Raw genomic sequence first — 25,462 nt, 5'->3', positions numbered from 1 at the left:
TGTGTGTGTGTGTGTGTGTTTGTGTGTGTGGGAGGGAAGGTATATATCTGTATACCTATATGAATATCTTTAACAGGCAAATATACCAGTGTGTTGATTGATCTGAAGGAAGACCTTGTAGATATTATCATATAACTGACTTAGAGGTGCGGAGTGCTGCTGTGAGAAGCCATGTCGATTTGACGTCACTTGCTGAACTCCGAGTTGACGAAGCAGTTTCCTTAAGTTTTTCCTGGTTGGAGGTTTGAGCTCAGAGAGTCTGAGCACAGCAGTGTGTGTATAGTCTCTCGCACAACCAGTTGTCATACAGAAAACCCACTGATTCAGGTTCTCCCCAATTTGTCATAACCGAGTACACGTCTGCTTGGCTTACATTTTCAGGCACGTCATGGTGTGTCACTCATATTCTGAGCATTTGTGTTTATTCAGCATAAATATAGCACAGTCAGTCACTTGCTCATATAATGAGTAAGCCTGCACTATTTCGGCCATGATGTATGTTCCTAAAATGGAAACCTTACTCATCATACTTCTCAACATGTCCGAGATTTTAAAAAATAGTACTAGATGTATCGGTCGCTAACAAATCCCTTTGCGACAGAAAACGGAAACAACAGACAGGAGACTGAATTAAGGGCTGGTTGGCTTGCGCTGGTATAACTGCACAACTGAGCTGCGCTTGGATTTGGATTTGCTGTCTTCCATAACATTTGGAGTGAAGCTAATCTGGCGCGCAGCATACAGCACAGCTGAGGTCGGGGGAGGGGAGACCTCCCGTCCGTCCTCCACAACATGGCACTCATGCGTCGGATCAGACTTAACCTTTAACTACATCAGGTTAAGCCTTCTCCTAGATGCTCTTAAGTATGAACTTTGTCCTACATTTCGTCCTGATGGAAACTTAAAATCCTGGATTATACTCCTTTTCCGAAGCTGAACGAAAGAACGAGGAGGCGGACGTGACTTTGACTACGCGCCTGCGGAATCGTGTTCATTATTAATAACGTGCCATAAATATTCAAGTGTGGGGCGGCAGGATGATGAGTGTAGAAGGTCTGGGGTATTATCTTTTGTTTAGTCTTAAGGTCAGTTCACATTGGGTACGTTTCTGAAGGGGGACAAATTGCTTATAGATAAACAAATATAGAAATAATCCCATTTTAAAATTGAGTACTTGCTGAGTTTGAGTCAACACTTCACGCTTTTTTAAAAAAAATTTATTTATTTATTTATTTGTTTGTTTGTTTATTTATCATTTATAAATTTTTTTAATAAAGTGCAATGTTATGAAACGTTCCACACTCAAGTCTTCGAGCTGAAGATTTTGTGATTTCCAGTGTCTCAGTAACACGACAAGCTTCAGAGTTCCTGGTGATGAAAAACAACTGTATATAGCTACTATAACATAATCACTAACGCAAAGTTACTCCCATTTTAATGGGAAACGTGGACTACATGCAAGACTGCTATCATGCATGTTAAATAAACGTCTCGTAACAGAAAAGTTAATGTCAACGATTGTACGCTTTCCTTTGTTAAACACGTTTTTTTTTTTTTTTTTAATTGTTATTAGGCTTAGATTATGTGAACGAGTTGTTACTATAGGAAGGAAAACGTATTCGAACGAGCTCATTAAAATAAACTTTTGTTATTTATGTTGCAGTTGTTAAAACTGTCGACATCTTCTGAATTGAGAATTCAACTCATCAATCATTTTATACCACATGTGATTGAATGCTCGAATCTGATTGTTCAGAAGGTGTGCATTTATTTATTGTTTGTTTGTATGACAGCAAGGCTCGGACAGTAGTTCCGGCTGTAACATGAACAATAGGTTTGTATTCATGTGCTCGTTGTAATACGTTATTGTTTCTATAGTAACAGCTCATACACAGGGATTTAATAATCCCTATAATAATCCGCCACATAATCCTAGACGAATAATAAACCAATTTTTAAAACGTGTTGGTTTACTAAGTAAAACTTCTCATTGATGTGGTGTTTTTTTGGGGTTTTTTTGGTTGTTGTTAGGAGACATTTATTTAACAGACAAAGGAGATTGTAGGCTACGTCTACATTAATCCGGATGGATCGGGATTTATTTTCGTTTAAATAAAAAGCTCTCCGTCTACACTGGCGTTCTCAAACGTTTTCTAAAAACTGCCCTACATCGAAACGTCTGAAAGTGCTTACGTCCCTATACTGCGCACACGTAAAAACGTAAGAAGCTTTGGCCTACGTCATTTCCCTAATAGCAACTGTGAGTGAACATTCCGTCTGCAATCTGAAGGTTGTCCGAAGCGACATTAATCTTTAACCATTGTCCACCATCTTGTTTGTTTTAAGTTGAACAGGTCACATGACTTGAAATACGTCACTGTTGTTGATTATCTCCGTTTTCTCAGTCCACACTACGACGCGAAAATGGCGTTTTCAAATCGATCCACTTGGGAGAGCGTTTTTTCGAAAAACGCTGTGTGGACGGAAGCCCCCCTAAAAAAAACCTAGAGAAAAAGATGCGTTTTCAAGTTTATCCAGATTAACGCCTGTTTATCGAGGGTAACTTGTTTCTCGGACGTTAAATCTAACTATCAACCATTAAAATGTGTGACGTGTCGTTCGTTAATAAATGAAACATTGTAATCTCCGGAAAATCCCTGTGGAATAAGTGGAATAACACACTCCAGACCGTGCTGTTATATGAAAATAACGCACTCCGCTTCGCGTCATGCCGTATCACGCCACCCCGTGGTGTATTGTTTTGTTTTCATACAACAGCAGGTTCTGTCCTGTTATTCCTTACGTCATCATTCTCTGTTAGAAGCAAAATGTTTTGAGTGCGAATATGATGTCATTGCGTACGCCGCATGTATTCTGCTTAAAATTCCAGCACCCCTGAACATAAAACGTCTTCCCGCATCCCTGGTAGAGAGTAACACTGTTCCTAAATCTTTAATGAAGCATTTAATAAGTGCGTGGAGTCTACCCTGAGAACACAGAATTATGGGACGCAAGCAATATAAAGAGCAGACTAAATAATTACTCATGGTCATTTCTGTTTTGTGTACAGATGTGCTTCCTCACCAGCTTTTTTGCTCAAACACACCAATCCTACTGCTTTTTTTTTTTCTTTGAAAGAACATTGAAAGCTGACAGGTCCAATCTCTGTACTTTGTGAACTGGGTTTACGATGGTAATCTACAAAAGCGGTCTGACGATGCAGAGCAAAGCATTTTGTACGGAAATGATAGTCCGAATAAACAGACTGGTGCTGATTGTTTACTGTCCCGGTGTCTCATGTCTCTGTGATTTACAGCTGCCCCAACTTTGTCCCCGTGTGTTGTTGGTGTTCTGTTTGCATTGTGCCGTGTTTGGGCATTAGTTAAAATCTGATCTGATCGTGCATGTGAGATTACACGAGTTTCATTTTCGCATATATGTGGAATGTTCTCCGGTTACGTGGAACTGATATCTATCGAATGTCATGGTAGAGGTTCAAAAAAAGAACAAAGAAAGGGAAACCCGAGAGCTGAGCTGATGATTCGGGAAACTCCTTGACTTGTGTCTAAAAGTATGACCTGATCAGGTTTTTAGAGTAAAAATGCCGTACTGGGTTGAAATTAGGGATGCTTCGATCAGGATTTCCGTGTGATATTTCTTGAGAACGTACACGGCAAATGGCGAATCTTTCATTGTTTCTTGAGACCTCGTAATAATTCCGCATTGGCGAAGACATGACCGCAGCGCTAAAGTTGGACGTCCTCACACGATTTACGTCATCAAATTGTGATCGGTTCTTGAGATCGGCTGAATTTAGAGACTACCTACCGAGTCGTAGAACGCGATCCGATTGTTTGGAGCATCCGTAGTTCAAATGGGGTTGGACAGATTGCTGTTATTTAAAAAAAAAAAAAAAAAAATGGCTCTGGAATGTTTTAATAAAGTGTGAAAATTGGTTGTTTGATGTACGTTACATTCCAGGCTTCGTATTAGCTTAGTCCGCAGATTAGCACGGCAAGCAAACTGTACTAGCTACATACGCTCGCCAGAGGCACCAGCATGTACCTAGAAATGTTTTTCGTATTAGTTGAAAACTAATTAAATAACACGCATATCAGTAGAAATTGGTTATTTGATTTAACATGCTACATGCCAAGGTTTCATTACTGTACTAGCGACAAACACTTTCCAGAGATGTCCGTGATCTTCCTGCTGCTTCCTTCCAAGCTTTATTTTTCTTCGTAAGGTCTCTTTGTACATTTATGAATAGGTCATATATGACAGGACATGACAAAATCACACTTAGAAGTAGAGGTCGGCCGATTAATCGGCACCCACAACCGATTGCTGGAACTATCGGTTATCGGCAAAAATCCACACCGATAGTGTTTCCCAGTTGCGTCCGTTGCGCGGCTGAGAAGTGTCTGCTGTTGTTACACAGTATGAGAGCGGCCTCTAGAGGCAAAATAAAAATCATCACTGACAAATTTTGAAGCATCTTTTTATTTTTAATATTTATTTTATTAAAAAAAACGTTCAGTACATCGTCATAGTACAGTCAGTACTGTTTATTTTTGTAATAAAGTTCAGCAATATTTTACCTTGAGTGTTGTTATTGTGCCGATATATCGATTAATCGGTTATCGGTCCACCCCTAGTTATACGTTTTTCAAGCAGTACATAAGAACTAATTGCTGGTAGGAATTAAAGGGGGGGAAAATGTCGCACTAAATGGTACAATTAATCCGAGGAACCATTTGAGTTGCTGGTTCGGAATTGTTGCTTTACTGCATCGTACATAATTTACATAAAGGTGAGAAAATCTCAACTCGCATGTCACAACATCGCTTTCTCTTGCAACTGTCGCTGAAATTGCGGCTTTGTATCATGCAAGAACATTCGCATGAACGATCGCCACCAGGAGCAGCCAGCGTTTTTACTTGGTGTGCTAGATTACAATTAAAAAGATGATCCTTGTTGCATTCCTAGCAGGTGAAGCCTCAGCAAAGCAAGACTGATCTGGTTTTAACTGGATTTGGATTTTAATGGTGAGAGCGCCTTGTACTTGTTCTTGTCAATACCTCCCTTCTTGGCCACGTGTTTGCATGCTATTGCACTGATTATTATTATTATTATTATTGTTATTATTATTATTATTATGCTACTGTTTAACATATAGCTGTCTGACCTGCAACAAATCCTGTCCTTTACTTCAGATATGGTTGATGTGTTTTCACTTCTGCCAGCTATCAGTGCTCTAAACCAATACTCTCCCTAGTAACACTAGCCCTCCCTTTAAAGCCTATAATAGGCACCTTTCCAAGAGAACAGCATCTCTTTCCTGTTGGAGCTGAAACACTGAATGATGTTTCCACTCCCACACCCACTCCCTATACTCAGTGTGGGGGAGCTGGTGCTACTCTGTGACGATGTTGTGTTTTGTACCAGAGGTCGAAGGGGGACAAAGTGTTTCACACGCGAGGGGGTTTCAGAAAGGACATGAGGCCTAGTTTATCAAGAATCCAAAAGGTGCTTTATAAAACGTTCCTAAGCACCAAAAATGTTGCTAAATCTTTTGTAGCTGTGGCCTGTTTATTAATCGCAAATCATCTTCAAATCATGTGCATACCAAGCTACCTGTACTAGCTACGTACTCTCACCAGAAGCGCCAACGAGCTCTTCCTTCCAAGCTTTATTTTTTCTTCGTAGTGTCTCTGTACACGTTAAACAAGAGGTCGTAGATGACAGGATAACATCAAGTTATCACAGTTACAAAATTTCTGTTCCTTGTTTTTGGGTCAAACAGGAAATGGTAACTAGTTGCAGGTTGGTTCTAAAGCTGTGATCGGGGAACTGAAGAAACGATGGGCCACACAAGGTCATGTGATTGGTCCAGTGAGTCTTTAGAGCGAAACGGTTTGATCGGTCAGTTTATTGCTTCATTCCTAATTTGCATAGAATTAAGAAAATCTCGATTGAAATGTCGCTTTGTCAGTTGCCGCCGTCACGGACATCATGGATCCATGTCGCATACGTACAAAGAAAATGAATAGTTTCCTGTCATTTTGTCATTTCGTAGTGGGAACTCGTCAACAGCGCGTGTTATTCAAAATCGATTTGACTTTCACCCACGGGGTTTGATTTGATTCATGCACTTTACCGTATAAGTAAGTGATTAATGATATTAGACTAAAAAAAGATGAGTCTAACTTATTCTTGAGTAACGTTCTGAAATGGGAAGAAAAATTTACACCCTGTCTAAGAACAAACCCGTGGAGCACAAGATTATTTGTGTGTACGTGATGACTTTAGCTGTTCCAGCACGTCATTCGCAGGAATGCCGTTCAAGGAGCAGGAAGCGAGAGCTTTGGTGTTGCTAATCTGTTTTGTCAGTTTGTTGGCGTGGCGAGGCTGACGAGGCGGTCTCGTCGTTGAGCCAGACAGGAAACACAAGCTGTTTCTCTCAGCAGAATACTGCAAATAAATTTGTCACATGACTCCCTTAGCGTTGGAGAATGCTGGAGAATTTCAAAGGTGCTGCTGGCCGGGAATGCCTTCTCTAATGGTGACCATTTGTTCGCTTGGGGTGGGGTTATTTTAAAAAAAATTTTTTTTTTTTTTAAAGCCTCAGTAAAATTCCAACAGGTTAACAGGGTTAGCATTTCCTAAGATGTTTTTAACACCATCATATGTGCATGTGTGTGGTCAGGTGTACTCCCGTGGTGTTCAAAGGCTAAAAAACTAATGATTATTCCCCTCCTGAGATTCCTAGCTTCACCCCTTGCGAATGGGGCCTCAATTGGGCTGATGCATTCCCTGATGCTCAAGAAGGCAGGCAACATGATGCATTAAGAACTAGGGGGGTGTAAACTTTTGAACAGGATGAGAGGTGTACATTATTATTTTGTCTTCTGGGAAATATCTCATGTTGCCTCTGAAGGGTGGTTCTAAATGGAAAAAATAAGATATTTAAACATGTTCAAAATCATGTTCAAAAGTTTATTATTATTATTATTATTATTATTATTATTGCATAATCTGCCAGGGGAATGTTTATTAAATTTATTAGCACAGCTGTAAATAATGTCCTGGAATAAGGTTTGAAAGTTGATGTGAGTCTTCTCCATTTTCCCTGAAGTTTTCTGAGCGCACACACGATTCGAAACTGCAAGGAGTATGCTTTTGGTGCACTGTGCATTTCGAGCAGGACTCTAAAGTCAGGAGTTGCTCTTTTCAGAGCCTCAGAGTCTCAGGCAAACACTCTCTCTCACTTTCTCTCTCTCTCTCTCTCTCTCTCTCTCTCTCTCTCTCTCTCTCTCATACACTGAATGAAATTTGTTTCGTCATTGTTGGACTCCTGTTCCACAAAAGGACTAACTGGAACCTAAGAGACACTATTAATTACATTGAAGCCTTTTGTGAAAACAGCTTTTCAAAATGTCACACAACTCCACATTAAAGGAAAAGTTGTTTTTGGTTTTTAACATTAGCTGAGAAGTATTTTACATACGGCCGAAAGAATTAGACTTTTTCTGAATCATCTTTCCAGTCTTTTTGTTGAAGATGCCTGTGGAAGACCAGGATGTCACACATGGTCTGTGAAGTCCTTCATCAGCACATCTCATACTTCACCAATAATAAACACAGCATCATTCCACAGAAGCGAAGATTCGGCCATTTTATTTTCCGCTGCATGTCAGCAATTCCACAGAACTGAAGATAAAGTTCAGTATGTGCGCTGTTACAGATTTTTAAGCTCCTCCAATGTGGCAAAGCTCTTACTGCTTTCATGTTTTCTGAGCTGCTCAGTTGGAGTTTTGGTTTCACCCATTGTGGCAGTTTTGTGCTCAAATTGCTTGACAGTTTGTTGTTTACATACATAAAACAAATAACCTAATGAACCTTATGTTTTCAATTTTTAGATTCCCTTAGGCTTTGTATCAAAGAGCATTTTAAGTAAGGTTTGGCGATTAATATCATACCAGAATATCACCTCACGTTACTTGGCATTTCTACGAAATAAATATTGATCAAGATCACGATATACAGGTTTGACAGCATACTGGCTGCAAAACAGGAAAAAAATAAATATGGAAAGATGAATCTGATGATGTCTAGAAAAAAAATAAATAAAAAAATTTTGTGCTATTTTTAAAAAATTAAATATTTTCAAATAATAGTGTTTAACTATTACACTTGGAAAATCTGTAATTTTAGCATAAAATCAGTTTCTTCCTATCGAAATTTGTAAAACTAAAAAAAAAAAAAATTCCCCTCAATATTGGTGAATATCTCAGAAAAGTGTTCTGACAGAATTTATCAAAATATCTGTATTATATCCTTGTATTGCCCAGCGTTAACTAGGGCCGAGTATTGTGACCAATTTGGCGATTCGATTCTTAATTATAAGGTTTCTTCGATTTCGATTCAATATCAATTAGTTATCAGTATTTCATTTTAAATGTTAGTTTTGCCGACATGGAATCCATGTTTTTATATAAATGCTGGTAACTGAAACCCTCCTACTTGGCTATTTTACTGAAATACACATTTTCATTAACAATAGGGCAGACACAATTATGTTTAATTACTTTTTACCTTTACTTTGAGTAACAAACATTGTAACAAGAAATCATAAATATGTGCGTACAGTGCACACAAGGTAAGCATAAACTGGACATTACTGTAAAAAAATAAATAAATAAAAACATTGTAAATGTGCAACAGTGAAATTCATTAACGACCTAAAACATGTTTAAGAAATAAAACCGTTTTCAAAATTCAAAACATGACAGATGGCGACATTCAGGATGAGAGGCGAACTACAGATAATATTCACATCATCTGGAGTAAAGCACGTTAAGAATCGATTCGGGAAATTCGTTTAGTTAAATTGAAGATCGATTAAAATCGGAGAATCGATATTTTTTACCCAGCCCTAGCGTTAACCAAACGTTAAAATAAGGTTCAACGCAGTTATCAAGTTAATTATTTAACATTATGAATCGGATCATTAGATGGCATTCCGTCTGGGTTTTTTTGTTTGCTTTGTTTCTAAAAGCCACTTGAATTGGTGAAATCACAATCGCACAAAATTGTTTTGCACGGTCTTTCGCAGTGATGTTTGTTGTTAAATGAGATTTTTTTAGCTGTCCTCATGTTCGATGCACATGAATCAAAGAGGGCTTTGGCAGAATGCGTGTTGTGATGATGTCACATGACTCAAATCTGTGGAAAATCTGCAGTAATATAGAAAATTTCAGTCTCCTCCGTATATTGCGGAGTTCGCTTTATTTTTGTGTTAATTTCTGCAATCAGAAAATTGCAAAATCCTCGAGGGACTGGGCAACAGCCACGTTACCGCTTCGCCACTCTACTGCGCATGTTTTAATCTCGTTAATTTTATTCTATAGTTGTCGTTCCTGTCAGCACTAACGTCTTTGCGAGATTTCATAGTGTTTCAGTTGGTTTGCGTTAATACTATGTGAATCGATCACGCTCACGATGTGATGAGTCTAGTAATTTACTTGTTTAAATTAAGTTTAGTATAAACACTGAAATCCTGATTTGATGAGACACTTTTTTTATTTTTATTTTTAACTATACATAATATGGTTCTTAAATCTGACTGACCACATATATTTTGTATTGTGTAGATTTGGTGTTGTAGATCGTGCTTCGTTTCATGTGCACAGGAGTTCAAATGCCATGTTTGGACTTGCCAAGCTCATGAAGCAAACAAAAGCAGCAAAAGTGAAAGGGTTTGAAATAATTGAATCAAAAACAGAGATGTAGAATGGGATGATATTATATCTCCTGTTTGGAGACAGCACGATAGGACTTTTTCTTTTCAGATATCGATATTGAAACATTGAGTATAAGTTGATACTGATTGATTTCTTTAAAAACTACTAAAATGTTGTTGTTTTTTTAACATAGTTAAATGCATTCTCACAAAAATCACTTGCATTGTAAATATAATAAAGTATAAAAAAGCAGTCTCCTTATATGTAAAGTTCCAAATAAAAAATTATATATATATATATTTCTCTGATACGTTTTCTCAGATACGTTTATATCCTATCCGCCATTTTGTGCTGGTATCAGCTCAGTACCGGTCCTGGATATCGGATCGTTGCCGTCTCTCATCGTGTTGATAAGATCAATTGTATATACATGAGGCAGCTAAATGTGAATGCATTTCAAGCAACGTTTGTGCCTTTAGACACGAGATCGAGCTCATATCTACAAATCAGTGGCTTTTTCTCTCTGTGGGGATGTTTATTTTTAGGAGGAGCTGCGCTGTGGTGGACCACATTCAGCACCAGGAAGGAGAAGGCCTATTAAGATAATCTTCACGAGATTACAGCTGTTTAGAGGAGCAGGGTCTGGAGCTCTTCCCGTCTTTAAACAGTGAGCAGCAAAAAGGGGAGACGTGGCAGGATTGTAATCTCGCTAATTGCAATGAACCCTCTTTTCCAGGCTCGTGGGAATTTAAAGAAAGGGAGCTATTTGGTCTATAGGTTAAATGCTGTACTGTTCGTTAGCTCCACTCAGCATAAGTCTGGGTTTTCTAAATGCACACAAAAGCGATCTTGGTTTATAATGATAGTCTTTATTGGTCACACATAGATTACAGCACAGGGAAATTCTTTTCTTCGCAAACCCCAGCATGCTGGGAGGTTGGGGTCAGAGAACCTGGAGCAGAGAGGGTTAAGGGTCTTGCTCAGGGGCCCAACAGGGACAGCTTGGCAGTGCTTGGGCTTGAACCCCCAACCTTCCGATCAGTAACCCAGAGTTTGGTAGAGCTGGGGCTTGAACCCAGAGCTTCCGATCAGTAACCCAGAGTTTGGTAGGGCTGGGGCTTGAACCCCGACCTTCCGACCAGTAACCCAGAGTTTGGTAGGGCTGGGCCTTGAACCCCAACCTTCCGATCAGTAACCCAGAGTTTGGTAGGGCTGGGACTTGAACCCCTACCTTCCGATCAGTAACCCAGAGTTTGGTAGGGCTGGGCCTTGAACCCCGACCTTCCGATCAGTAACCCAGAGTTTGGTAGGGCTGGGGCTTGAACCCCGACCTTCCGATCAGTAACCCAGAGTCTTATTATATGCTGACCTACGGGGTATAGGCATGAACATTCAAAATCTTTCTTACAGTCTGTTTATTATTAATTTGCTTGATGCCACGTCGTATCAAGCGCAAAGTCTTTGAATCTTTTTAAATACCAAATATCTTGAAATTCTAACTGATACCAACATGATACTTTTCTCAATACCTTTGTTCTGCTATAGTGAAAGATGTGGTTTCCACATAGATGACCACGTTATCTCGAGAAGAACTGGCCCTAGCACCTCCCACTTACAACATGAAATCAAAACAACGTGGTTAATAGGCCATATTTGTGAAACCTGCAGTGAATCAGTTCATATATATTGTGTGGTTTGATACAGCGGCCCAGTGCTAGCCAACTATATGGGTGTTAAATGCTAGTTTATACAACAGTAAGTTCCGGTCCACTACATTTGATTGGTCGAGCTGCGTTCCAAGAGTGCTTATATTTCCTATAACCACACTGGTACGTTTCACTGCACTCGTCTGTTTTTGGCCAAATATGTTGCGAGTGCAGTATTGCTTAATTAGCTAGCTAGCTGCTGACGAACGTAGATCAAATGTCAGAAAGCTGGTTGGTAAACTTTTAAGGTTTGAGTCTCTGCTAATTTCTGTCTAACATATCAAAAATAGGCACTGAATTTTCCAGGATGTTTCAGTAGTCGGTAGTACTAAAATATTTAGGTTGGTGCTTTTTAGTTTGTCCCCCCCCCAGTACCCAGTCGTAGTGTCAAGTTCCTTAGCAATCTATATCATTTTCTCACTACCATTAAAACTAACTTGCATGAAGCTAATTGATTCTGAAGGCATTGTTAACCTACACACGGCAAATCCATGCAAGCCAGCAGTGCAGTTCTGACAGGATCTATAACGCTTTAAACACTGATGAATCATATTCTAAGTGCCTGCTGGCTCTTCTCCCAGGCATAACCTTTCATCGTCCTTCGTCTTATAACCTCCTCACAGTGAATCTGGCTACTATGTGTTTCCTGGTGTTCAGGATGAAAGGGTTGGTGTGAACAGAGCTTCCTAAAATCTAGAAGTTCTGGTAACCGACTAAATTATCTTCAGTAAATTCACCAGTGTTAACTTTTTAGTGTTTTTGTGTAGCGATAAAGATCGGTGCCTTTGGTATAATGATTTTGTGTAGCATGAAGAAAACCCCATAGATCAATAAGAAATCATTCACAATCAACAATTTTGGGGTATTGATGGTGGTAACACGCATGGAGAGGTGGCCATTAGGGCTGCAAAAAGCAATTATTTTGTTTTTACTGTCCCCAATATTCTGTTAAGATGAAAGTTCAGGTCTTACTTTACTACAAAACTTACGTTTAAAAAATAAATAACAGTAGAAGTAGTAGAATACAAATCATATGAAAGTTTATCTTGTAGTACGTGACTCTATTAAATAGAATTTAGCAATGAAAGTAGAAAAGATAGTAGTGTTGTTCTACCACGAGTCACCAGAACAGCTTTAGTGTGCTTTAGCATGGATTCTACACATCTCTGGAACTGGAAGGATGGAGTCCTATTCTTCCAAAAGACATTCTGCTGATATGTGCTGAATTGGGTTGCGATTTGATGACTGTGAAGGCCATATGATTTACATAGAGGTCCGATAGGACTACACTGTCATCTTCAGAACCACACACCACCTGTGTGGCTTTTTTCCCAGAGGCTATCCAGATACTTAACTGCTCCAGCTACTTCCACTCACAAACATGTCACACTTCATCACACTATCTATTGTCTGATGTCCTGTTCACTGTCTGTGGTCCCATTAACATGTGTTGGCGCCAAGTACAGGTGTGAACAGGATCCAATGTGTCTCGGAGGCGCACTGAGATCCGATCACTCAACCCAGCTTCGGAGATGGACCGGGACGCATATGACCACATAACATTAGTGGTGTGAAGTGGTCAGTGGGGACAGAATCAAAATGGCTTGGAGAAGTTTAAATAAATAAGACTGACCACATGTCAGCTGTTGTCGATTTTGACGCCATCAATAAGACTATTGCTGGCAAACTTCATGCAGGTTTGAAGGAAGTGGCATAGATTAGATTCACAACTGCAGGAACAATACGGCTTGTAGAATGGATTGTGGAGCAATCGAACGCATGTAGGAAGAGCGATCAAGATAGGAAAGAGCAGGTGCTTCAGTATGATCAGGCCCTGCCACGACGGGAACTTGGACCTCTACAGGATATCCTGTGGCGTAGGAAGGAAGAAAGGGACAAGGTGTTTTGTCGAAGATATAGATTTACACAGTGCTTAATTTGTAAATCTGCAGGACCCGGAACAATAAGAGGGTAGTGATCCGGCAGGTCGGGAGGCACGCGAAAGATCACAGTCCTCGATCTTACAGACATGTGAAAGTGCTTCCAGTATCTCACGTAGCCAACGATAATCAATACTGATGGGTAGGCCTATGTAATTGATCGTACTGGTACAGTGACTTAATCGCATAATGAACTTAATAGCAGTGAGTATTCTCAGTACAAAGGGAAACATTTATGGATTGCACTTTCTATCAGCTTATGTGCCGTCATCTCAGTTACAGCTACAAAACACACTTGCCCAAAACACTTCGAAAACAAAGCTATGTTTCATCCAGTAAGCGTACTCGCAATAAACATTACCTGCACAACATAATCAAGAAATAATCGTCTTACCCAAGACAAAAAAAAATTCCACAAAGGTGTCATGTTAGAGATTGATTTTGGAGAAACCCTGCTCGCGCTTTACTCGAGATCGGGTATGGTGTTCACAGTAGCAAACAACTGCCTCAGTTCTTCTGGAACTTTTTGTCTCCTTTTTTGAATCCCTGTACTCACTAAAAGCCCAAAGGGCTGTGAACTCTATTTAATTCCGGGCAGTCAATCTCACTTTCAAACCCACGGGCAGGTTGACGACGTTTAGCCGACGCTGACGATGTTTAGCCGACGCTAACGACGCATCTAAAACCTTCCACAATCAGGTTAGCGTTATCACTGCTAGTCGTGAGAATGGTCGCCAAACTGCTTCCTCAGTGACCTGCTGCTGCTCGCGCTCTTGTACTCTTGCCTTTTTAGTATTTTGTTTGTCTTCTTAAAAATGCTGGTAATGATAACTGCCTTCTTTTCGCCGTGATGCACTCTACAGCGCGTGCTACGTGACTGTAGTCTTCGCTTCGTGACAACGAATTCAGGCGAACTTTGAACTTGAAGTGATTACGTTGTGTGAAAGAGGCTAATGATTGGCTATTAGCAATTTTTGAGCATTTCTGTTGCCGTTGTTTTGTTGTTCTTTTTTACTTTTGGTGAATTAAAAACTAAAACTATTAGTTTTGATAATATTGATAAAATTGATAATTTAGCGCTCTGGATTTACATGTATATGGTGGATGGCACGCAACATAACAACTTGCCACCAAGGCTTTTTTAAAAATAGGGTTTAAAGATAAGCATTGTTTCCAGGAGAGAGTTTTTATCTTGTCTTAGTGTTTACTCCTCCATTTTTAAGTGACTTTTTGCTGTTCTTGAAGACTCTGCATCTGTTTGAATGGTGTACATTCGTTCATTTTTCACTGTCTTGTGCAGTATGAAGGCAAAGTGCAAGTTTAGATCCATATTTAGCATTCCCCACTGGGAACTGAGCTGAATTCTTGTTTGAGAAAGGCATAAAAATCATTCTTTAAATGGTCTTGAAAATCAGATAATGCATTTTCCCCCCAAATCCTTTCTCATACAAGGAAGAACTGGAGCACAAGCTGCATTCCGCTTCACCACAAACGCATCCGTTGGCTGTTCTGGTAATCAGACTGTATTTCGGAATCGAGTCAAATCTTTCTTTAGCCTTAACCAAGATGGGGTTTGTAAAACACATCTATGAAAGATTGTACCAGACACTGGTACAAGTCCCAAGGGAGGGCTTATTAAGTTCTATGACTGTATTAGCCGTTTGCTTATTTGATTCAGCTTATAGGTGGATGTGGGATGACATGATTAACTCCTCAGCAGGACACTTTATCTCTGCTTAATCATCTTAGTTTCACTCTCAAAACAACGTGGCGTGCCAGCGAGAGGGAGACCACAGATCTTCATTTCGCTCTCAGCTGGAGTGAACTGAACCTCAAGGCTTGTTTTTGCTTGTTCACTCATAAGGTTCCCCAGGCTGGCACTGTGTTTATAGTCGCCTGTGATCTCCTAGCGAGCTTGATGGACAGCTTGGCATGGGTTCAAAGGAACAAGAAGGAGACTATGATTTTGTGAGACCTCGCATGGAAACAAGAGTCTGCTGAGATTAACGACTCTGACATAAAACCAAGTCTGTGGCTCTGCCTCATGCTGTGCTGTGATGGTAGGCTTCATTATACACAATGGTCTTTAATGAATATGTGGCTTTCACTCTTAAGGTGCTTGGATGGTTATAACGGACTGATCTGGCACCTTGGATGTGCAGTGAGGAGAATTATTCATCATAATTCCAACCATCATGAACTATTAACAAGAAATATTCAGAAGAGTTAGTTTGAGACCACATATATGAATGTTAACATTAGGGCCTATAGTGGCTTGTTGAACATCCAATTCCAGAAATATTCCCCCTTTTCCTGTTATAATAACCTCCACTCTTCTGGGAAGGCTTTCCACTAGATTTTGGAGCGTGTCTGGTGGGATTTGTGTTGTTCAGCTACAAGAGCACTAGTGAGATCAGAAAGTGATGTTAGGTGAGGAGGTCTGGGGTGCAGTGGGTGTCCCAGTTCAAACCCAAAGGTGTTCAGGGGGGTCAGGGCTCTGTGCAGGACACTCAAGTGCTTCCAATCCACCCTTCTCAGACCACATCTTCATGGAGCTCTCTTTGTGCACAAGAGCATTGTCATGCTGGAACAGGTTTGGGCTTCCAGTGAAGAGAAATTGTAATGCTACAGTGTACAAAGACATTCAATACAATTGTGTGCTTCCAACATTGTGGCAACATTTTGGGAAAGATCCACACCTGGGTGTGATGGTCAGATGTCCACAAAGTTTTGGCCATATTGTGTAAATACGTTAGGTGGAACACCATGGCCATTCAAGCCAAAAACAGAAATGCACTTTAGGTATTGCAGTCTCTTCTCCGTAACAATGTTGTCATCTTCAGTGTTTAATTCTAATGTAAAGTTTTCTTTTCAATTTTCGGGGAATTTTGGAGATCTGGTTGCTCTGACAATGTTCAAAACCATGGTCTGTAATCCAAAATAAGCAATGAATTCTTACAATCCTATTCATTTTAGTAGCATTACTCATCCTTCCATCTGTTTGCTCTGTTATGTTTGACTATATTCAGCACATTCTTAGATCATCTGATAATGTTCACCAAGACCTCAAACTAATCTGTTTCCTCCGTCTCTCCTGCTGTCCTACAGTCCATTCTGCTGCTGGGAGCAGTGGCTCTAGCCTGCCTGGCCCTCGACCTCCTCTTCCTGCTCTTCTACTCATTCTGGCTTTGCTGCCGCCGCAAGAAGAGCAGCGAGCAGCCAAACGCCGACTGCTGCTGCACGGCCTGGTGTGTCATCATTGCCACCCTTGTGTGCAGGTGAGTTACTCTCCTCACGCATTGCTCCCGTCTCCTACACAGAGTAAATTAATTATTGATGGGGTGACTGTTTGCATAAAGTGTGTTAGTAAGGTTCTAGACCACCACGAGTCACCAGAACAGTTTCAGTGCACCTTGGTGTTGATTTTCCAAGGCTTTAGAACCAGGATCGCCATGTCAGGTTAGAACTGAAGTGATCAGAATAATTTTCAGTCCTTCCAGGATTTTACGATCGCAGAAATGAACGCAAAATCAAGCAAACTTGGCAATATTCGGAGGGGAAAAAAAGCACAATCAAGCATTTTTGGCTGCAACGATCACAAAAAAACCCAGTGGAATCCTATAGGACTGAGATTTGCATTGATATGCCTTGATCTTGCACTGTATGTATGTATGCACTGCAACTCTGTTTTAATTAATAAACCTCTCTATGTAGTGGATGGACTGTTCTTTCTGACAGTCCGATTACATTTTGCATTGTCACCAGTCATTGATCAGGTGTTAAAAGATGTTTTTCCTTACGTATTACACTAATGCACGAGCATGAAATGCTGATGTCACTGTTCAGTCAGTGTTATAATTGAAATACTCTCCAGTTGTTTCACTTTGATTGACTTCGCCCCCCCCCCCCCCCCCCCCAAATCCAAATCAGTATCAGATGGGCCTGTTGGGCTTTTTGATACACGATACACAACAAGGTCGGGCGTTAATCGCTTAATGGAAACTTCTTCACTCATAATGTTTCTGCGTTTTTTTTGTTTTTTTTTCAACTCTGTTGTTAATTCTGGATGTTTTTCATTGCACACTCGGAAGCAGCTATGCTGTACGCTGTCTGTTTTCGGCTATGATTGCCTCCCTCGCAGCGCCCTGGCTACAAAGAACATGTGTAGATTAATGGGCCATATCAGAAGCAGCTTTTTTATTGCTGTTAAGGCTGCAGTAGCTTCCATTTTAGGCTTTTGCTCTTTGCTCCCCTGGCATTTGAATTATGTCCTTTTCCATAACACCCAACAGGAGAGCGAGAGATACCCAAAGGGCTTGTTTTAAAGGGCTCGTCAGTTTTGATCAACATCTTACACGAAACACATCTGTGATACCGGGATGTTGTTCAGAAGCAGGACGAAGCGTAACGACGTATTAATCGAACTCTTTGCATTGCATGCACTTTACATACTCCAGTTTATTACCTCAGCTTGAGGTAGAGCATCGCACTGCTTGCTGGTTATTCACTCCTTCCCTACTGATAACAAAACCTGTTCGGTTTATTGGGGCATAAAAGATGGTGGCAGTGCATTGTGGGGAAGACGGCAGCATATTCATTTCTTCACAGTAGGCGCTTGCAGCCTCCTTTGGTTCTATGGTAGCATGGAAATGGAAAAATATTTTTAGCTCTAATCTCAGTGTTGTGTACTCGGCGCATGAAATAGGGCAGTGCTGCCTATCACCAAGTGAACGCCTGGGCGCCAGCAGGAATTTGTAATAATATCATCATGTAAACGGCATGTCAGGAATGCGGAGATTAATTCATGACCCCTACAAAATAAACACATCCTTCAAACCCTGTGCATCAGATGTTTTGAAACGAAGTGGAGCAGTGCCTACTAGGCCGATAGGGTGATGTAATCGGATAGTGGCGATGATTGATTGACACCTGACGCGATGTTGATGGTTGACAGGCGATAATCGCCCAATTGTGTACGGCATCACTTTGTACTGTGCAAAATCACTTTCCAGATCAGCAGGATACACTGGTTTTGGGATTACTGTAAGCTGGTTCGTCTGATATTATCGACTGTCGAGATATTTCAATAAGGAAATATCGGGATAATTATTTTTTTAGATATCATCCACCCTACTGTCTATTACAGTGCTTACTGTAATAGACAGTATACACTTTACCAGCCTGGCTAGAACTGATTTGAAGTGCTTAGAGGAGTTGGAATGAAAGGTTCAAGAACCCAGCCGACTCATCCAAACGTCTGAGAAGTTTGCCGGAGGCACAGCCGAGCATCTGTGTGCGATGCCTCGAAAAACTGACTGCTCGTATCAAGAAAGTGTAGCTGTTTGTACTTGTGTTCCTTCAATTTTATCACAAATGTTTACACCACATCTTGTTTTCATCAAAATAGAAATGGGTTAATGTTGTGTTATTGCAAACCGATGAACTATATGCGTATTTATTATGCGTTTTGAGAAGCTTGGTGTACATTGTGGAAACTAGTGGAAACTCCCAGGGGTTTGTGAATTGTAGCTAAGGGGGTACCTTTTTCAATATACATTACTGTGCAAAAGTTTTAGGCACCCTATTTTTTTTTTTTTTTTTTTTTAGTGCAAACTTTGTTATAGATTTTTATTTGATGACTTCTACATTATCGAGTCAGTACAAAAACGTTTTAGGTTCCCAAACATTAGTTTTCTAGCACAAAATTAAAAGTTATAGAAAAATGTTTGTATGTCAGTAAAGAAAGCAGTATATTAAGTGGTAAGAGATACTTTTCAGACAAAAAACACAATGAAGGCTGCTGGGTTTTGCTGCAAAAATAAGAAGCGAGTGCGACTGTCTAAGTCTCCAGAAGAACCATGTCTCTTTGTGCAACATACTCCATAAAACTTACAGCTCATTTCCTTATAAAACTGTGCTAATTCTACCTTTTTTTTGTCACACCAAATATTGACTTTGTTTCATTTATTACTGTTTATTTCTCCTTACTGTGTTTTATTTTAATGTAGAAACATTTAATTTCATTATTTTGAAGGCATCTTTGCTCTTTAGCATTTGTTTGCATGTGCCTAAAACATTTGCACAGTACTGTATATCTATCCATTTATCTTTCTGTCTGTTTATATTTATTTATTTTTACAGTGATTTGTAATCTCAACTTTAGCAATCTGTTATAATTATTATTGAATTCTTATAGTTCTTGAGTTCTCTCTAGTTCTTATACTTGTTAGCGTATTTGACTGCTCACTTGAACTTAACAGTTGTAACCCAAACCTCAATAACTCCAAAACCCTATAAATAATATCAACATGGACCTTATGTTTTGTGCTATTGAAAGGTTCAGGAATAAAAACCTCTACAGCTCTAATAAGTAGCCAGGATATTATTGTACGTATTGAAGGAAAAATAAATGAATCCAGTATTTGAATACTTTTGTTTTATGAACATAAAACAAATCTGAGTTAAGTAGGTCCATGCAGTTTATGTTAAAGGGGTCTATTATAATAAGTAGTCAAAATGGTCTCTGACTAGAATGCCAAAACATAGAAAGCAATACAGTTTTTGGACTGAATATGTACCGAGTTGTCAACAGTTCTGGTTCTCATCACCGCACATCATGATCGTATTTAAATAGTCCAGGTTGGATTAGTTGTGTAATCATATGGAGGGTGCTGTTGACTGTTATGTGTTGAAGTGAAGCCATAGAAACTGAAGATGCTTTTATAAAGAACAATAGTGATTGTTCTAAACTGAAAACAGTTCTGCTGGAGTTGGATGATAATGATCTTTACTTCAATGCCAGATGGTTCCCTTTATTTTAACGGTATGTTGAATGTGAGGAGTCGTAGCTTGTGTTTTCATAGCGCCACTACACTTAACCATCTTTTTCTTTTTTTTTTTTTAAACCTTCTCTATGCTACTTTCTCCAAACTAATCACTGTAATGCAATGTATTTATGCGATTAATGAAAGTAAATTGGTAATGTTCTTTGTCGTGGTCCCCAAGTCCAGAGTGGAATGGAGTGATGGTGGTAAATCGGTGGGAAAATCAGCAGCCAGCTATTGCCTCACATCCTGCCACAAATAAAGCCTGTTGCCATGGTGATGTCTCCATTCACTGTGCAGGATGCTTAGCTCCTTCCGTTATATCAGCAGTGTTGATCTCATTCACATGAGGAGCCATATTGGGGGGAAAAAGTTTAATTGAAGTTGCAGGCCTAAAGTTTTCATATATCTTTAGGCAAAATAAATAAGAATATCATTAGTTTAACAGGTGTTTCGACACCAAGTTGCTAATTATGCTATTAAATAAGCTTCTGTATTTGAAATGTTGCCCAATTTTTGACTATATTTCTATACAGATCATGAAAATATTAGTTAGGCCATCAGGAAAATGAAAGTGTCAATGTGCGTGCCCAGGCATGTGTTTGCTAAAAAGCTAATTATGTGCAATAATATACACTAGATTATGTAAAATAAGCAAAAGTACTTGTATCCCAGGGAGAGGTGGCTTCAAAGTGTAGCCAAAGTCTTTTTTCCAACATATTTACACCCATGAAAAAATGTCGCTCTTGAACTATTTGAATCGGGCTAGCGTCTTTGTTTAGTGTTTAAATGCGAGGTGACTGTGTGTTATAGGTGTGAGCTGAGCATTAATTATATATCGGTTTTTGTGTTGTACTGTACTGTATTATTCTGTTTTGTTTACACATTCCTTTATATTTCCCTTTTTGTATTCTGTGAAGATTGAGTAGCATCTGTTCAAGCTAAATAATGTTCCTAGCTAGCCAGGATCCGCAATCTGTTTGTCCCAGGCATCCAAGCTAGCGATTTGTCCACCCTTGCAAAGATATTTTAGATATTGTGCTCTAGATGCGGCTGAAACCTCTATTCAGTTTTCAGAAACTTTACCAACATGGAATAATGCAATAATAAAGTTTAATGTGTTTAAAAAAAAAATCAATCAATCACAGGCTAAATTCAGTAAAATCTGTTTTCATATTGCAGACCACAGAAGACTTGTCCTGTCCTGTCTTGTCTGTTTATAGACTTTGTTAGCTATCTGGCAGAAGCTAACCTTATTTCTGAGGGGTTTTTTTTAAGTTTAAAAGTTAAGTTCTGTTCTTCAATGTTTATAATCTTTGCTGATAATGCTAGCCTACTAGCTAATGTGCTAACTTGACCAGAGGTCCTATTTAAAAATAATCAAAATCTTCACTGCTAACAGTAGCTTGCTAAAATGTTGCTAACCTGACAGGATTTCAAAAGAAATTTATGTATAGGACTGAAAAATTTGATCCGATATCCTGTCAGGATAGCTCACCTTAGCATATTGGCTATCGCTAACAGTAATCATTGTGAGCATTTGTAAGTCTTCTCTTCTATGACTGTTAGCCGGAGTTAGCCGGACACTGTCAGGATTTCTAGCTGCTATTGATAAATGTTTGTTATTTTCACTCGCAAAGCCAGCTATATGGTTATCATATGCTAGCTTGACCGGGTATTTAAACCTAAATTAACCAGATTTTCTCATTGGTTCTGTCATCCTCCTTGTTGTCTAGCCTATATAAAAATGTGTGTGTGTCTGTGTGTTTGTGTGTGTGCGTGTGGTTCCAGTTCCGTGAGGTAAATAAATGAACTGCTTGTGAATGGCACGTAGAGGTTTTGATGAGATGGAGAGAGAATGAGACCCTGTGATTGAGAATGAGTGTGTGTTTGAGAAAGAACAGGCTGAGTCTGCTGAGCGTCTCTGTGTGTTTCTATCTGCATGGCTGATTAGCTCAGCTGTCAGGCCGCGCGGCAGGTGAGGACTTTATGAATGCTGTGAATTACACACTGTCTTCCAGGCAGTGAATGAATCCAGCATTCAGCTCATGTTTCCTGCCTCAGATCAAACCTCCTCAGTGCGCTTGGAGATAAGTCAAGGGACAAGAGGACTTCTATAACACCATGTTGTGTATAAAGGGCTTCATCATGATCACTTTCTAAGTTAGCGGTATACAGCGTACATGCGTTTCTTAACCAGCTGTGACTGTTGTTCATGAAATGAAGTACTTATAAACCACCAGACTGAGTATTTGTAACACTCAGTTTGTGGATTTTATTTTAAATAAACTAACAAAAAAAAAGGCACAGAAAGTTTGCCCCGCCCCATCCAATTAATCGATTAATCTAAATAATAATAATAATAATAATAATAGTAATAATAATCGGCCAACTAATCGATTATGAAAATAATCGTTAGTTGCAACTCTAAACCAGACTGATTAACTGTCGGCTGCTGATTTGAGTGTCATTACTGATCCTAACAGGTTTTCAGAAAGCTAACAGTCTTTATGTCCCTCTGGATTTAGTGTTCTGTTATGGTTTGTTGAAGTGTGTGATTATCAGAACAATAATCCTGCCTCTTGACCCCTTTGTGAATGATGGCACTTGAGTCCCAGAATGACTAACTGCAGAGCCTGCAGTTTAACGTCAGATTTTATGTTTAGTAAGAAGTAGACTTTCTTTTCTCTGACATAGTCTCATGTTCTCTCGCTCTCTCTCTCTCTCTCTCTCTCTCTCTCTCTCTCTCTCTCTCTCTCACTCGCTCACTCGCTCTCTCTCAAACACATTTATTCTCTCCACCCTTATGCTTATATTCACCCATGTCTTTCTCTATTTCTCTTTTATCTGTTATTATTAACAAAATTATTTCTCTCTTGCTCTGGCGAGTTGTGTTTGAGAGTCTGTGCACGTTGAGGCAACATCCCTGTAGTTGACGACGATGGAGGAAAGGGAACGTGCCTGTATTTTATTTATTTTATTTTTTTAATTTTGTAAATAGCCATCAATGCCCGCTGATGGTGTTCGATTTGCATAGGTTACTGTACTTTGTGCAGATCACCACACTGTTCTCTTGTGGGATTTTTTTTCTTTTTTATTGTGACATGAATCAGCATTTAAGCAGCTTTTTATTTTATTTTATTTTATTTTATTTTATTTTAAATATGGACTTATGGGTCTAATGTCACTAAGGTGCACACACTTACAGGTGCATCTCAGAAGATTTGAATATCGTAGAAAAGCTCATTTTTTCCCGTAATTGAATTAAAAAAGTGGAACTTTCATTTATTCTAGATTCATTACACATAAAGTGAAATATTTCAAGCCTTTTTTTGTTTTAATCTTGATGATTACGGTTTACAGCTCATTGAAATCAAAAGTCCAGTATCTCAAAATATTAGATTTTTTTATTTTTATTTTTTTTAGATCCACCTGTACTGTAGATACACTGGGCCATGATTCAAAACCCTTAATCAGAACTGTTCTTACCAACAGGCTGACCAAAAGACAGTTGCTGCCTTGTGTCATGCATCTTTATCCATCAGAGAACAAATGGCTGCCGTCTTGAAGCCCAGAAGGAAACCTCTATTGAAGAGCATGCCATACTTTTTATTCACTTATAGTTACGTTTAATATTGTGAAACACACATGAGATATTATGTCACTAAAAACAGACGTTCACTATCTATCCTCCTTTTTCTCTTGAAGTTAATAAGACACAAGTTTGTAGCATGTCATGTTAATGAGAAACCGTAAACCCCTCTGTGCCGAAGACCGTCTGGTGTCGGAAAAAGGGAACAACTTTACCTCCGTTACAAAGCACCGACACTGGAGACTCCTTCCAAAGATTCCACATAAACGTCTCCTTGCAGAAAACTTCACTGTATCAATACAGGTTTGTTGTTGTTTTGTTTTTTTATCCATTTATAGGGAGTGTTCAACATGCACATCCTAAGTACAACTAAGTACATAAGTTATAACTATTTAAAAAAAATTATCAGAATGAGGGCATTAATATAAACCTGTGATCTGATTTGCAGCCGGAGCTCCTGTCCGAGCCGTACTGTTATAGAAAACAGCTTTTGACTAATCAGAATCGAGAATTCAGCAGTGCTGTGTTTGGTACAGTGTAAATGTTTTTTGTTTTTTTTAAGTTGGGTTCATAAGTATTTGGACAGTAGTGTAATTTTACCTCTGTACACCACCACAGTGGATTTGAAATGAAGCAATCAGAATTAACCGTTTAGGAATTACAGCCCCCAAACCCCCCCCCCCCCCTTTTTTTTTTGACAGAGTCCCTCCATTTTCACAGGTTCAAAAGTAATCAGACAATAAGCATTTAGAAGGAGTTTAAATGTCTGGAGTTGAGCAGTCAATTGTCCAATTACTTTTGAGCCTAGAAAAATTGTGGGGCTCTGTAAAAAAAATAAATAATAATAATTCTACTGTCTTTTTGTTAAACCCATTACATTAAAGCTGAAAGTCGACACTTAAATTATTTTTTGATTGTTTCATTTCAAATCCATTGTCGACAGAGGCAAAATTATGAAAACTGCATCACTTGTCCAAATACTTATGGACCCGATGGTACCTACCATCATCCATACATTAAAAATACACATTGGTGCCACTGACTACCAACTTAATTTGGATATTGGACCAAAATAAGCTTTTCTGATTAACATACTTGAGTGTAAAGTCAGGTTTTTTTTGAGTGTGCAGTCAACCAGTGCAGTGGAGCTGAGGAATCTCAGAACAAGGGCTTCAACAGCAGACACAGTGTTGTGAGGAAAATGGCGGTTGCCATCTGTGTTTCATTAAGGTCTAATTTTGATCAGCAAATTAGTCATTTAACTAAACATGCAGCTCATGAGCATGAAAAAGGGCTTGTGACTTTCTGCCACTTTCTTGCCGAGAAATGACTAATGGAGACGTGAACACAGGAGGCTGTTACACAGTGCTGTTTTTGTGCAGTGTGAATTCTGTTATTGTCTACAAGGATGGTTTTATGGCTTAATCTGCAATCTGTAATGGCTTCGTCCTCCCTATATCACTTACAAGCTAATGGCTGGTAGGCTCATGTTGTGCACTACATTCCAAATTGGACATAATATTGGCTTTGAGAGAACGTAACGTAACAGCTGAAAACGAACACGCTTCTTCAAGTGTGAGTAATGACGTTGTGTTCATTTAAGAACGAAATAAATTCAAAATTAAATCTTGTTGGGGGAAAAAAATCACTCTGG

At 39.3% G+C, this 25,462-nt stretch overlaps 1 protein-coding gene across 1 annotated transcript in view; it reads left to right on the top strand.

Moving 5' to 3' along the window:
• ttyh3a (tweety family member 3a) overlaps positions 1-25,462 on the top strand; it is a 62,473-nt gene that overhangs the window by 6,474 nt on the left and 30,537 nt on the right. Inside the window, exon 2 of the mRNA XM_053612320.1 lies at positions 16,501-16,670. Within this exon, the coding sequence (XP_053468295.1) occupies positions 16,501-16,670 (170 nt within the window). The remainder of the gene's footprint in view (positions 1-16,500; positions 16,671-25,462) is intronic.

Source organism: Ictalurus furcatus, chromosome 24 (assembly GCF_023375685.1).
Source record: "Ictalurus furcatus strain D&B chromosome 24, Billie_1.0, whole genome shotgun sequence".
NCBI classification, from domain to species: Eukaryota; Metazoa; Chordata; class Actinopteri; order Siluriformes; family Ictaluridae; genus Ictalurus; species Ictalurus furcatus.
This window is presented reverse-complemented; position numbering and strand designations above follow the sequence as displayed.